Source organism: Acomys russatus, chromosome 2, assembly GCF_903995435.1.
Source record: "Acomys russatus chromosome 2, mAcoRus1.1, whole genome shotgun sequence".
Classification (NCBI taxonomy): Eukaryota; Metazoa; Chordata; class Mammalia; order Rodentia; family Muridae; genus Acomys; species Acomys russatus.
In genome coordinates this window covers 39,902,335-39,917,287 of record NC_067138.1, presented here as the reverse complement: position 1 = coordinate 39,917,287, position 14,953 = coordinate 39,902,335, and the positions used below count along the sequence as shown (strand labels likewise).

At 42.0% G+C, this 14,953-nt stretch overlaps 1 protein-coding gene across 1 annotated transcript in view; it reads right to left on the bottom strand.

The window, feature by feature from the left end:
- The window catches only part of Nbn (nibrin), a 33,765-nt gene extending 19,866 nt beyond the window's left edge, over window positions 1-13,899 (bottom strand). Inside the window, exons 1-7 of the mRNA XM_051160574.1 lie at window positions 13,733-13,899; window positions 9,850-9,983; window positions 7,786-7,934; window positions 7,315-7,474; window positions 6,474-6,577; window positions 2,714-2,831; window positions 1,758-1,951 (exon numbers count right to left, since the gene is read on the bottom strand). Coding sequence (XP_051016531.1) covers window positions 1,758-1,951; window positions 2,714-2,831; window positions 6,474-6,577; window positions 7,315-7,474; window positions 7,786-7,934; window positions 9,850-9,983; window positions 13,733-13,769 — 896 coding nt within the window. The 5' untranslated portion in view covers window positions 13,770-13,899. The remainder of the gene's footprint in view (window positions 1-1,757; window positions 1,952-2,713; window positions 2,832-6,473; window positions 6,578-7,314; window positions 7,475-7,785; window positions 7,935-9,849; window positions 9,984-13,732) is intronic.
- Window positions 13,900-14,953: the final 1,054 nt, after the last annotated feature.

Here is a 14,953-nt window from a genome sequence, read left to right as displayed (position 1 = left end):
CCCAGCTCAGCCCTGAGAGCCCTGGACTGTAGGTTATAGGCTGGCTCACAGAACTTCATTTAAGAGGCTATGGGGACTCGATGTGCTACATTTTATAATATGAATTATTTTACAGACCAGAATATTAGCATAATTTTTAAAACACTATCCAGAAACTATGGCTTAAATTTTAAGCTATAAAGCACCTTTTAATACTCATTGAAGAGCTGTCTTAAATGACTGTGGTAATCTAAATTATGCGGCATGTTTTATGTGCTCTGAACTTGGAGTTCTATTGTATGTGTAATTATGATATTGCAGAGCTACAAGAGATGTGTCTCAGTAATTAAGCCTATCCTTCACAGCCTACATCCACTATCCCTCCCACAAGGAGCTCCAGCAGGGTCAGCTACAACAGGCTGGGAGGGGTGGCTAGATACTCAGGTGAGGGTCCAGTGATCCTTCCCACACGGCCTTCTATGAGGAAAGGGCAGTGCTCAAAAAGCCTAGCTATAGTGGGGCATAGTGGCACACGCCTGTAATCCCAGCACGCTGGAAGCAGAGGCAGGCAGATCTTTCTGAGTTTGAGGCCAGCCTGGTCTACAAAGTCAGTTCCAGGATATCCAGGGCTATCTACCCAGTGAGTCTCTGCTCCCCTCACCCACACACACCCCATCAAAAAAGAAAGGGAGGAAAGGGAGGAATGGCTATGATGGTCTTTTTTTGAGTGGCCCAGTCAGACTCCTGAAGATGGCAGCAGTTTGGCTCTGAGGATAGTCTTGCAAATCAGGGATCGAGATGAGCTCAGTTGGCAGAGTGCGTGCCTATCATACACGAAGCCCTAGGTTTGATCTGTAGCCTAAAAACAGCTCAGTGGTTTAAGCTTGTAATCCCATCACTTAGTAGGAAGTGGAGACAAGAGGACCACAAGTACAAGGTCATCCTTGGCTACACAAGTTTGAGACCAGTTCTGTCTCAAAACAAACAAAACCAGAAGAGCCCAGAAAACAGCTAACATTTCCCTATCTTCCCATACTGTCACACATATATGTAAATACATGTGGAATTATATATAATATGTAATATAGAAGTACAAATAATTATGAAGGGCAAATTTTTTATTTAATTTACTTACCTTTATTTTATATGTATTGGTGTTTTACCTGCATATATCTCTATGTGAAAGCATCAGATCTTGGAGCTACAGTAAGTTGTGATCTGCCATGTGGATGCTGGGATTTGAACCCAGGTCCTCCGGAGGAGCAGTCACTGCCCTTAACCACTGAGCCATCCCTCCAGACCCTGAAGGGTAAACTTTGCAGTTCTTGGTACTTTTAAAAAATATTTTACTTTTTGAGTTTTAATCCTAGCTACGATATATTATTGTACATAAAATCTACTAACTCATTAAATTTAAGAAACTACTGGATGTGGTGGTACATGCCTTTAATCCTAGCACTCAGGGCGGGAGGCAGGGAAGGCATGTAGATCTCTGTGAGTTCAAGACCAGCTTGATCTATATAGTGAATTTCAGGACAGCCAGAGCTACATAGTGTGACTCAGTCTTAAACAAAACAAAACAGCAAATTCTATAAATTTTATTAAAAGAGCAAAAGGCAGAAAATACCTAAAAAAAAATTATACATATATTTCATGGTCTAGTACTCCAAATCATAATTCTCAAGAATATGGCATGACAAACCTTTGTACACACATTTATATTAACTGAGAGGCATGTAAAATCTACTTGCATTTTTAACTAGTGAAGAATTTTGTACCTTTGAAGCATATCCATTATCAAATGAATCCATTTCTTCTGGGAGTCAGTAATTGTGATCTGTGTATTTGTTATTCCTATGTCGATAACACAAGTTCCAGGAGCTGAAAAAAAACTCTCTTCCTCTTCATTTTCTTCTGCTATCAGCCTGGCTTCCCCGCCTCCGAAAGTAATCGCTGAACTTAATTTCTTATGCTGGAACAGGAAGAAGCATTTAAAAAGCAAAGCAACAGCTGGAGTGAAGTTTTTGAGCACATTCTCATTATGAACAAATTTGGCCTGGCAATTACGACAGAAGAACTCATCCTCCTCCCAGAGGGCTACTTGAGCTTGCACTTTGAAGCTCCCAGTGCAGCAGCCCTGTCTACGTCCCACACACCACACCCGGACACGGTCTCCAATGGTTGGATAACCAGCACAGTTTTGCCACTACAACATAACCTCCTGAGATTCACATTTTGGAACACAAAAGACATTCCACAAATGTTTCGTAAGATAAACCACTTAGGACTTGAATGTTTTCTGCCCTCCCTACTATGGTGCTCACATAAATGAAATAGGCCAATTAGGCAGTATTCAGAAATACCATAATCAGATACACAATCACTGGGCAGGTTCTGTGCACAAGTGGCTTTTTATCTTACTTCACACATCTACATAAAAACCCAAAATGGAAAGCCTAAGAGCTGTTAATAAGAGTGCTAATGTAGCGGCTATGGAGGCACCTCAGTGACTAAGAGCACTGGACAGTCTTGCAGAGGACCTGGGTTCAGCTTCCAGAACCCAAACGGCAGTAACTCACAAGCATTTGTAACTCTGGTCCCAGGAATCAGACACCCTCACTGACGTCCAAGAGTACCAGGCATGCATGTGATAAGCATGCAAAAAGACACCCATACATAACATATAAACAAATACAACTAAGAAAATAGGAATATATCCTAGCTTTAAAATTACCTGTTTTGCATTTAAAAATACAAATGTTTTCCCTTTGAAGATTTGTTTTCTTTCCTGTCGTCCTGACAAATCAACACTTTTACTTCCAATAGCTGGTTCATCAATGGGTGGGTAAAAACTGTAAAAATAATCAAAATATACTCTAATTATATACTGTTCTCTATGATTACTATTAAACTTGCAAAAGAACTGACACCTGATACAAAAAAGGCTGAATTTCAATATTCTCTGACCAGGCATAAAGATACAAGTCTGTATCCCCACGAGGCAGAAGCGGGGAGTCAGAGCCAGTTTGGGGCTAACCTGGCCTACATTATGAAATGAAGTAACTGAGAGAACATTATAGGACATGAGCGACCAACCAGGCCACCACAGCAAGATCCAGTCATAAAAACAAAAACAACAATGACAGCAAAGAAAACCCCCAAAAAAGAAAGCAAAAGCCAGTATTTAGAGAGGCTTTGTTTTGTTTTCTGGTAAAGAGTTTTATCTGGGACAAAATGAGCAAATATATCTAGATGCCTTTTCCTAAAATATGATATCTGTTGCATCTATTATAGCAAAATGCCTCTGTACTTCTTCAAATAATACGCTAAGGAAGATGATTGCAACAAAGCCCATATTTAAGCAAAAATAAGTTGAAAGGTTGTTTAGGGCAGATCTCTTCTTAACCAAGTTCCTTGGAGTGTGTATAGGAGGCACATGTGATCATCTGTGTTCCAGGGTGAGGAGCACTGCATTTGTGAGTCCCAACCACCCATCAACAAGCAAGCTCTTTATTTCAGAAGAGCTATTGCTTCACCTCCCAAGATTCTCACTGCAAACATTACTCAGAAATGGCTGTGGAGAGGGCTGGCAGAGCTCTGTAGTCTTTGCATAGCCAGCAAGCTATGTATGAATGTCAGAGATCTACCGAGACTCTCCCAACAGTCAGAGACCTGCTTGAAATAATAAAACTGAGACAACATGTCACAACATGAGCACTCTGTACAAACTGAAAGGGAACGCCTTCTTTTCCTTACAATAAGACAGACACAATGTGGACTTTCTATGAGAATATGCATAGTACAATTAAACAATCCTGTACAGCACCAAGTCTTCTAAAAAGAGACTTCATCTATCCCAGTACTGAGAATGGCTTACAGAAGCCAGGAATCACAAACCACATGAGGTACATGCAGTGCTGACTGTCTTACTGTTGGTGACCAGCAGAACGGAGATATAACTACACTAAACAGGGCAGCACTTGCTGCACAATAAGACCATACATGCCCCTGATTTAAATTCAGAGCTAGTCAGATTCTCAGAACTAAAAGAAGTGTAGTGACATCAAGAACCACTATAGTTTATTTGCTATCGCCTTTATATTTTCATTTCTTCTTCTCCTCCTCCTCCTCCTCCTCCTCCTCCTCCTCCTCCTCCTCCTCCTCCTCCTCCTTCTTCTCTTTTGGGGGGACAGTGTTTCTCTGTGTGCATCCCTGGCTGTCCTGGACTCGCTTTGTAGACTAGGCTGGCCTCAAACTCACAGTGATCTACCTGCCTCTGCCTCCCAAGCGCTGGGATTAAAGGTGTGCACCACCATGCCTGGCTTTATATTCATTTCTATTAATATATTTAAATTTTTATGTTCATGAGCCTTTGCCAGGTGTGGTGGTACACTCTTGTAATGCCAGCATTCAGGAGGCAGAAGCAGGCAGATTTATCCTTCAAGGCTGAGGACGCAGTTCAACTAATAAAGTGCTTGCCTAGCACATAAGAAGCTCAGGGTTTTCTCCCAAACCTGCAGAAACTGAGGACTGTGAAAGTCACCTGCAGTCCTAGCAACCAGGAGGCAAGAAGAACACACATTCAAAGTCATCTTTTGTCTACAGGAGTTTAAGGGCCACCTGGGTCACAGGAGACCCTGTGTCAAAGATGACAACAGGGCTGCAGGGATGCTTCAGTGGGTAAGGACTGGTCACTAAGCGGGATGATCTCAGTTCAATCTCGGAACTCACATGGTGGAAGGAGAGAGCCTCCCTCCCCTTGTATGCCGGGGCACACTTGTCCACACATACATGCACCAAGAAATAAAATTTCCTCAAGCACTAGGCAGTATCCTATAAAGATACCCCATAAGTGAAAGCCTTCACTTACCAGGAAACTGGGACAGAGGGGAGGGCATCCTATTGGGACTCTAAATGAGAGAACAATGGGAGAATAGCAAAATAAAAGTATACAGAGGGTCCTAGAAACCTACAAGTAGAACAATATGATAGGCAGATTTGGGCCCAGGGGTCCTGCTCAAACTAAGGCACCAGCCAAGGACAATACAGGCGGTAAACTTTAAACCCCTTCCCAGATCTAGCCAATGGTCAGAATATTCTCCACAGTTGAGTGGAGAGTGTGATATGACTTTCTCACGTACTCTGGTGCCTCACATTTGACCATGTCCCCTGGAGGGGGAGACCTGGTGGCACTCAGAAGAAGGACAGCAGGTTGCCAAGAAGAGACTTGATACCCTATGAGAATATACAGGGGGAGGTAATCTCCCTCAGGAACAGTCATAGGGGAGGGGAATAATGGGAAAATGGGGGGCGGGGAGGAATGGGAGGATACAAGGGATGGGATAAACATTGAGATGTAACAAGAATAAATTAATAAAAAAAAGGAAAAAAAATATGTAAACTAAAAAAAAAAAAAAGATACCCCATAAGCAGTCAGTCTATTCTACTGACATATTTTGCATTAAGTAAAATCCCTATATATTAAATTGACAAAAAAAAAAAACACCATTTTATAGTTTCTAGCAGCCTTGCCATGCAACCTATGAAAAAAAAAAGGTCAAGTATCTTCCTTTTTAATCACAATTTATATTATTTCAAAGTATCACTATACAATATATAAATTTCCTAAGATGCCTGCTTAAAACTTGATGGAATATCAAAAGCAATAAAGCAAGACTATAAATCTATTCTATTCTTTTTTGGCGGGGGGTTGTTTTTTTAGACAAGGTTTCTCTGTGTTAGCCTTGGCTTTCCTGGACTCACTTTGTAGACCAGGCTAGCCTCGAACTCACAGAGATCCACCTGCCTCTGCCTCCCAAGTGCTGGGATTAAAGGTGTGCGCCACCACTGACCGGCCAGATTATTTTCAGTTAACAACAACAAACATTTCTTTTCAGCAAGCGCTTATCTCAGAAAACATGTTCAGTTTTTAAACAGTACATTATCACTAATACTTAAAATAGCTCAGCTAGGAAGCATTAGTCACCCCTGATAGATAGGTGAGTTTTCTTTTTGTTGAGGCAGGGTTTCACCATGCAGTCCACCTGGTTGTGAATCTGTCATACTTCTGCCTTCGCCCCCTGCTGAGTGTTGGAGCTATCAGCACAAGGCTCCTCCGCAGCCAGCTTAGCCATATATTTTCTTAAGATTTACTTTACTTATTATATATACAAAGTTCTGCCTGCATGTGTGCCTGCCGCCAGAAGAGGGCACTAGATCTCATTATAGATGGCTGTAAGCTGCCATGTGATTGCTGGGAATTGAACTCAGGACCTCTAGAAGAGCAGCCAGTGCAGTGCATTTAACCTTTGAGCCATCTCTCTCTCCCGCTTCCTTAGCCGCATTTTTTACATGAGGTAACTAAGACCAGAGACCTGCTCTCTGTGGCTGCAAGACTCTCGCTGCACACCCTGTCTCAAAAAACAAACAAAACACCCCAGAATGCCTACTTATACCTATGCTATATTTTATTATGTTTAATATAAATTGTATACCTTTCAATTTCTGGAGGCTGTTTCTTAGACTCAACCGCTTTGAGAAATTCAGAAAAGTATTCCGGCTTTATAATTGGACATCCACAAATGAGTGCACATATGGTCTAAAATGAAAAATCGCATGTAATTATAAATACATATATTCATACAACAGCTTGTTTAAAAGAGAATTACAAGTTATAAATTCAAAGATGCTGTTTTACACTATTTCTCCTTTCAAAGTCCTAAATGTACAAAATGTACAAAGGAGATATAATTTAAAATAAAAGTCAGTACTCAGTCACAGCTTAGGTTTAGAATACAAACCACTATATAAACATTCAAACTTAAGAAGCCCTCAATCACTGCGGCAAAGGCACACATCCACACATCTAGGTTGTTGAGACTCACTAAGGTAATACTAAACTACAAGAATCCCCAAGTCTTTGTAGATAGAATGTGATTTGTAAGTAGAATGTGAGATCATGAGATGATATGAGCATAGGAGAGGCAAGTTAACAGAGGAGACGTGAGATGTTAGCTTTCAAACGTAGCAAACAGTTTAATTTATAGATCATAAAAACATGATCTATGCAGTTAAATAAATTTTCATGGTAAAAGATAATATAAAACATTTTAGAAATTACCAAATCAAAATGTGAAATATAATTTGGTGAGGTTCTGCTTCTCTAATACATAATAAAAAGCCATTCCAGCCCAAATACAAACACGGAGTAGTCGTGCGTAAATCTCCAGCCATTCTGACAGTTTCAGAGTAGGTGACTGTAAAAGTCTGTGCATAGTAACTAATTAGGAATAAGCTGACAGAACTTGATCTCAAGATAGAAAGACTTCCACCTACTTTAATGGTGACTTTGACCGACGACATGACAAGATGAGTACATTCTTCTGCCCAGTTGTTTGTTGTAAGTCCTCCAAGCTGTAACACAGCTTGATTCAAAGCGGCTTTCCCAGTGACATCTAAACAAGAAGAACAAACAACCAAAGGCTCGTATTCTACTCTGCAAATGAAAAGAAGTACATAAAGTTAGACTGCGATTCTAAAGACAGCAACTTATAGGACTTTAAAATATCAGCCATTTTAGTTTCAATGTACTTTCCTAAGAAATTATCATTTCTTAAGTCTTGAATCCTAATGAAGAAAAAGCAATGACCCAAATTCACATTACAATGTAACCTATGAGGACTCAAACAACTGAGCTACCATTACAACTTGCAACTCATTCAGTTATGGCAGTTTAACTCACTGTCCAGCCCCTTCCTTTAGAATTTCAAATAATGTGGATTTTACATCAACTTTGAAACTTCTTACCTGAATTTACTTTCAAACACGCCAAAGGTAACTCTGTCTCCTGTCTTCAAAGTGTAGGAAAGGCCATTCTGCATTTTTTCCTCATTAACAAAGGTTCCATACTTAGAATTATCTTTTATTGTCAATGTAGGAATTTCATCTGTTTGACTCTGGAAAAAAAATCAACAAATGACTTAAAGTCTTTTGCCACTTAGTAATTACAGGGTAGATGTCACAAGATTAGTAACTTTCTGGGTAAGCAGGAACTAAGTAGATGATGATCCATTTAGGCCACCTTCCTCAGGGAAGAAGCACCCGGCCAGCATTTTTTCCTAAAGTCATTTCTTTCTTTTTTCTCTTTTTTTTTAAATTTAAATTTATTTTTAAAAATTTGTTCATTTTACATCCCAATTGTAGCCACTTTCCCTCATCTCCTCCAGGTCCCACCCTCCCTCCCTCATGCTCCTCCTGCCCCCCCCTCAGGAAGGGGGAGCCCTCCTCCCTTATCAACAGACAACAGCCTATCAAGTCTTATCAGGACTGCCTGCATGCTCTTGCTCTGTGGCCTCGGAAGGCATGCTGCCTGAGGGAAGTGATCAAAGAGCAGGCAATAGAATCCATGGCAGAGGTAGCCCCTGCTCCCCTTACTAGGGGACCCCTATGGAGACTGGGCTGCTACATCTGAGCAGGGGGCCTAGGTGCTCTCTTCTTAAAACCAAGAATTGCCCCTCTCAGATTTCACTGCTAAGACTGTGGATTTCCCTGACCACTCAGATTCCTTCTTCCGAGGCTTTTTTGTTCAGTACAGTCTGTTTTGTGTTTAATGAGCCAAGTATACCCTCTCCTACATGTTTTTAGCACTATCAAAAATCATATTGTTAAAAACGAACCCAATGAAAATACAAGGTAAAAGGCTAGCATTTGTGACTGCATGTAACAATATTTTACTTTTTTTTTTAATTTTACTTTTTCTAGAGAAATTTCAATAATAAACATTTTCTCTGTTCCTAAGCAATCAGACTGAAAACCTGAATTTCTTTGAGCATATCTAGCATTTACATACAGGCACCCTATGCACAGAACAGTAGCTTTTCCTATGCACAAGTACGAGCATATAAGCAGATAGTTAAAAAATACTTTATCACTTCCATCACCCATGGCTGTGATAAAATATACCAGAACCATTCAATGGAGCTATACAGCATAAGCAGCTGATTCTCCCCAGTAAAATATATCAATTCCTACTCTGAAAATGTGTTACATAAGAAAAGCTAGCGTCTACACAGCTGCAAAGTCCTCTAAGACTGTGGGTCGAGCCGGGCGTGGTGGCGCACAACTTTATACCCAGCACTTGAGAGGCAGAGGCAAGCAGATCTCTGTGAGTTTGAGTACAGCCTGGTCTACAATGTGAGTCCAGAACAGCTAGCACTATAAGAGAAACCCTGTCTCGAAAAAAAAAAAAAAAGAAAAGAAAAAACCCAAAAGACTGTGGGTCATGAAGGTAATTCACTATTGCATTTCCAGAGTTGGCACATGACTGATACATACAAACCATTCAATAAATGCCTGACAGTTTGGATCTGAGTCTGCTTCAAAGATCTATATGTTAAAGGCTTAGATGTCAGCCTGTCAGGTCAGAGGAAGGAAGTCAGAAGCGTGGAAGTGTACCCTGGAAGGAGTTCTGGGGCCTCCACTCTCTGCTCTCCGTTTGCTTCCTGGCTGTCAAGAGGGAAGCAGCCTCTATTAAGAGTTCCATGACGTACGACGTGGGCCACAGATCTAACATCATGCAGTAAGGAGACCACAGATGGAAATCTTGAGCGAAAATTAGTATGTTCCTCTTTGAGCTGTTCGTCTTAGGCTATTTCATCGCTGTGACAAAAGACTAACACAAAATGCTTTCTAACACGTTCTCTGAATTTCAAAATCGCCCAAAGAAAAAGTAAACTTTCAAATGGAAGCTTCCTTTTTCAAAACAATTATGAGTAGAATCACTGCTAATTTTGTGTAGCTTTTTCCTGTTGTTGTTCTGTTTTGTTTTTGTCTAATATTCTCACAAGACAGTAAGATAAAGTAGCAGCATACCAAATTGGTTACAGCAAAGTTTGCTGTTAACACGGCATGATTCCGACTGATTGACTGATCATTTTCTATCAGAATGGCGCAGTTTTTTCTTCCAACAATGTACTCTACACCAGCCAAAAGTCTGCATGGTTCTCCTAAGGGAACGCAAAAGTAACAAAACATAAGGTACACATACATATACGCATAATCTAGGACATACTGAATAGGTATCACCAATAAATCATACTTCTGCTATTTAAATGCTAAACAACTTGACATTATATGTATGTATGTATTTATTTATTTATTTATTTTGGTTTTTCGAGACAGGGTTTCTCTGTGTAGCCTTGGCCATCCTGGACTCACTTTGTAGACCAGGCTGGCCTTGAACTCACAGCGATCCGCCTGCCTCTGCCTCCCGAGTGCTGGGATTAAAGGCGTGCGCCACCACACCCGGCTAGTATATGTATTTATATATACATATATTTATACATACATACAAATACACACACACATATAAAATATGGGGTTTTACTTTAAAAATTTTTTGCTAGATCTGTTTTATATGTTCTGCCTACATGTATGTATGTGCACCATGTGTGGGGATCTGTGCAGCTTTCCATGGAGAGTCAAAAATAAGGCTTGGTTTAGCTTGACTTAGCCAGTGCTATTTAAACTTCTAGAGTCAAACACCAGGCAGTTTATTTTAGTCATATTTAAGCACAGCACAACTTTGGAAAAAAGTTTCCTGATCTTGGAATTGATTAAATGATATTGTAAGGACCAAACTAATGCCATGGTCTGTATGTCCTGTAACTAATGCCATGGTCGGTATTTTCTGTGAGAGCTTGTCCTCCCTGCATTCCAGGAATGACCAAGTACTGCTATAAACTGCACCTGCTAGCAGTCCCCAGAAACTCCACCAGAGCGATTAGATATAATCAGCTCCCAGTGTTCCTCTGAGATGAAAAAAACTTCACCTCAAGACTCAGCCTCCACTCAATCCACAGGAAGGTCGCCATCCCTGTGACCCACAACCCCCCTTACTGTTTTCCCCCGTTATAAGCCCATTGCCCTTGAAGTTCTACACCACTCTCCTATCCTGTTGTGTCAGGAAGGATTGTGGTCTGAGCTCAAGCCCGTAATACAGGGCCGTGTGTATGTTGCATCGGTATCGAGTCCTGGTGGTCGTCTTCGGGGGTCTTGTGATCTGGGTACTACAATATCCAAACTTCACTGGGAAACTATCTTAAAAATAAATCAAGCAAACTGGACATGCTTTTAAACCCAGCACTCAGAAGGCAGATCTCTGTGATTTGAGGCCAACCAGGTCGATATGGTTGAGGACACACACACTCTCGGTCTCTGTCTCTCTCTTTAAAAAGCTGGTAAGAAAAACAATTATCAAAACTATTTTATTTTTGATTTATGTATATGAGCATTAGTGCGAACATAGGCTCAGAGACCAGAGGATGGTGTTGGGTTACAGGCTGTTACACTAAAACCCAGACCCTCAGAGAAGGACAGCCTTAAGCGCCCCTAAGATGCTGAAATTTAATCATTTTAAAGGAAGTTTGTAACTGATGGATTACAAAATATGCCAAAAGCTATAGTAACTAAAAGATGTTTCAATGGACCAGGGGGAAAAACACCCAACATAGATTAATACAATTAAGATCAGATTAGCTGCAACTATACATTTGGAAGACTTTTGTTCTATTGTTAATAGTAGCATTTCAAATTATGTGAAAAAATTATTAATTAAAAAAAAAAAAAGTTGTGGTGACTATTTGGAAGAGGCCCCAGGTCCCACTAAGATGAGCAAGTAAGTGTGGAGAGATAGAAAGAGAAGGTAGAATGGTGTGTGCACAATGAGGAACAGACGGATGGGAGAAGCCTGTGCTGCCGCCTGGGGCCATGGTGAGGACGTGGCTCATGCTGGCCCTGCAGCAGTGAGGGTCTGTATCAAAGACAGCGCCCCCCCCCCCATCACTAAAGGTCATGTCACTGGTCTGGGCCACTGCCTGGGGCCATGTTGTCTGAGGGCTGTGCAGAGGTGGCCCCGCCCCTCACCAGCTGTGGCACTCAGGAGAGGAGGCCCTGTCCCTCACTATGCCACCCAGGCTGTCTTCAAACTCAACGTCCACAGCTTCAAAGAGCTGGGGTGAAAGGAAGGCATCATCTTACTCAGTTTACCAGAGATTAACTCAGGGGGTTTCAAGGAGGAAAACGTTCTGTTATTTTCTAATGTACACAAAGGGGACCAACTAGCTTGAAAACTAATCCATTAGAGTACATCAGAATCTGAGATGCATTTCTGCCATTGATTCTAGAAGCGTATTTATTTTGCTATAATCTTTTGGGGGGAGGGGTCCTAAAGTAGTGGATTTAAAAAATTAATTTATTCAGATTACATCTCAACTGTTCCCCCATCACTGTATCCTCCCATTTCTCCCTCCCTCCCACTTTCACCCTATTCCCCTCCCCTGGGTCTATGACTGAGAGAGACCTCCTCCCCTACTCTATGGTCATAGGCAATCAAGTCTCATCTTGGTAGCCTGCTTATTCTTTCTCTGGGTGTGATCAGGCCTCCCCACCAAGGGGACGTGGTCAAATATGGGGCACCAGAGTTCATGTCAGAGTCAGTCCCCGCTCTCTACGTAATTATGGAGAATGTCTTGTTCATTGGCTAGATCAGAGTAGGGGCTCAATGTTTACTGCTTGTATTGTGTCCTCGGTTGGTGCAGTAGTTTGAACAGACCCCCTGGGTCCAGATCCACCAGTCATGATGGTCTTCTTGTAGGTTTCTAGGACCTTCTGGTAATAAAGGGTTATGGCTGCCTGGTGATACTGAACTGTAGCCTAACAGTACACTTTTCTAACAGAGGGCCCAGTATCAGCCAGTCACAGACTGCCAACAGATCACATAGAGTCCTTCCACTGAAAATGCCTAACACTGCCGAAATAGGGCGACTGCTGAAGTAAAATTCAATCGAGGTGTTTTTCTAAGTTATTTCCAGTTCCTGTCTACAAATTATTGGCTGTGTGGAACTCTTGTTTAATTTTACTCACTCAAGATGAGAGGCAATTCACGAATCTTTCCCTCATTTAAACTTAAATTTGGCGGACTGCTTCTCTGTTTTGAGACAGGATCTCACGTGAGGATCCTGTAACTCCGGATCCTCCTTCCTCCAAGTGCTGGGGTTACAGGCCTTTAGAAAATTACTGGTATTTTACAGAAACCCACAGATCAGCTAGACTCAAGGCTAATTATTGAGTCCTACTTGCTCACTAGCACAAATTTGTGTTCTATCTTTGCAGTGTGTCAACCCACACAGATAACCTTTCAGACTTCCTATTTCCCTGCATACTGTTGGTAAACTGCGTCCTGAGAACAAAACGCGTTACCTTCCACCAACTAATAACGTCTATATCAGGGTACAACCACTTAGCATGGAAATAACCTTTTCACTATGTAAAAATAGGTGGGTGGAGGGCTTTTTTCCACTGTTCTGATAGTATGCGGGGAAATTCTGAAAACTTTCGAGTGGTAACTGTGGTGTCACGTGATTTTTCGCAAACACGCTCCGGTTTGGGTCTTCCGTCCCCACCCGTGGCTGAGCGTCTGAGCTAACCTCTACGTGTTTCCCGTCAGTGCTTAAGTTCTGCTCCACAGTTCTCAGCCTAGCTGGAGAGGGTCTAACCTGGGGCACGCACATCCACCGCCCCAAAGTACGGTGGGTTCACGCCTCAGCTTCCCGCATTGCCCGCGTCTGGGATGTCAGGGGCGACCGCCGGAAGGCGAGGAGGACGGACCGGAAGCGCGCTCCGCAGCTTCCCCACCCCCACCTCCCCGCAGCCACAGCCGGGAAGAACTCCGGGCCGCCTCCTTATTCGCGCCTACCTGGAGCCGCTCCCGAGGCCGGGAGCAGTTTCCACATGGGTCCTCCGTCTCAGAGCTCCTCGCGACCTGCAACGCCAACCGCGGCTGCCCAGCGTGCGCGGTCACCGTGCTGCACCGGCGCGGGCTTCGGGACGTGCGCGCTCCCAGGACTCCTCCAAGTTCTTCCGAAACGCGGGAATTGAGGCCAGAGCGCGCCGCCGGCGCCACCTGGTGCTGTAGACGCGACAGTGCAGTGCAGAAAGTGTGCGATGGACCAAACCCACTTCACACTTTATTCCGCAAGCTGGGATAGTGTTTAAAAACATCGGAAGTAATGTGGATTTTAAAGTAAATGCGTTAAAGAGCTGGTTGGTCACACCATTTCCTGTATTTAAATTGTCTTAATTTACATCATTTGTGGTAGTGTGCGTTTCATGACAAAACCAACTGTATGTTTAATCTTTTCCAGTGTGTCCTAAGTGCATTATGCCAGAAATGTATGTTTGCCTCTTTCCACAATGTCAGAATGCAACAATAAATTCACAAGCTGTATTGGTATCTGTGGCTGCAATTTGCCAAGTAGTCCCACTTCCCTTTATTAGTTGATCATTGGCAAACATGTTTTTTATTCCATTTGCGATTGCTAATAGTAACTTTGAGATATAATGTTACACATAATAAGTAAGTGTGAGTGTGTGTGTGTGTGTGTGTGTGTGTGTGTGTGTGCAGATTAAAGAATGACTGCAAGGGAGTGAAAGAGACTGTAGCAAAAGAAGTCAAGGGATTTGGGAAGCTAAAGTGTGTAGCCGACAGACACAAGCAGTGCTTGCCTGGCATGCATGATGCAATGGTTTTGATCTTCAGCACCAATAAATAAATAGCACAGTAATCTTCACATATGGTGTAATTGACTACTAGATTACATATATATTACAAAATGCAAGTGCCACTTAAACAGTTGTCAGATTCTATTGTTTAGAGAATAGTTTGAAAAAAATCTATACATGTCCAGCAGAAATACTTTTTTTTATATTAATTTATTCTTGTTACATCTCAGTGGTTATCTCATCCCTTATATCCTCCCATTCTTCCCTCCCTCCCATTTTCCCCTTATTCCCCTCCCCTATGACTGTTCCTGAGGGGGATTTCCTCCCCCTGTATATGCTCATAGGGTATCAAGTCTCTTCTTGGAGAAATACTTTTTTTTTAAATGGTGGTTTTGGTTTGTGGTGACTAGAATCT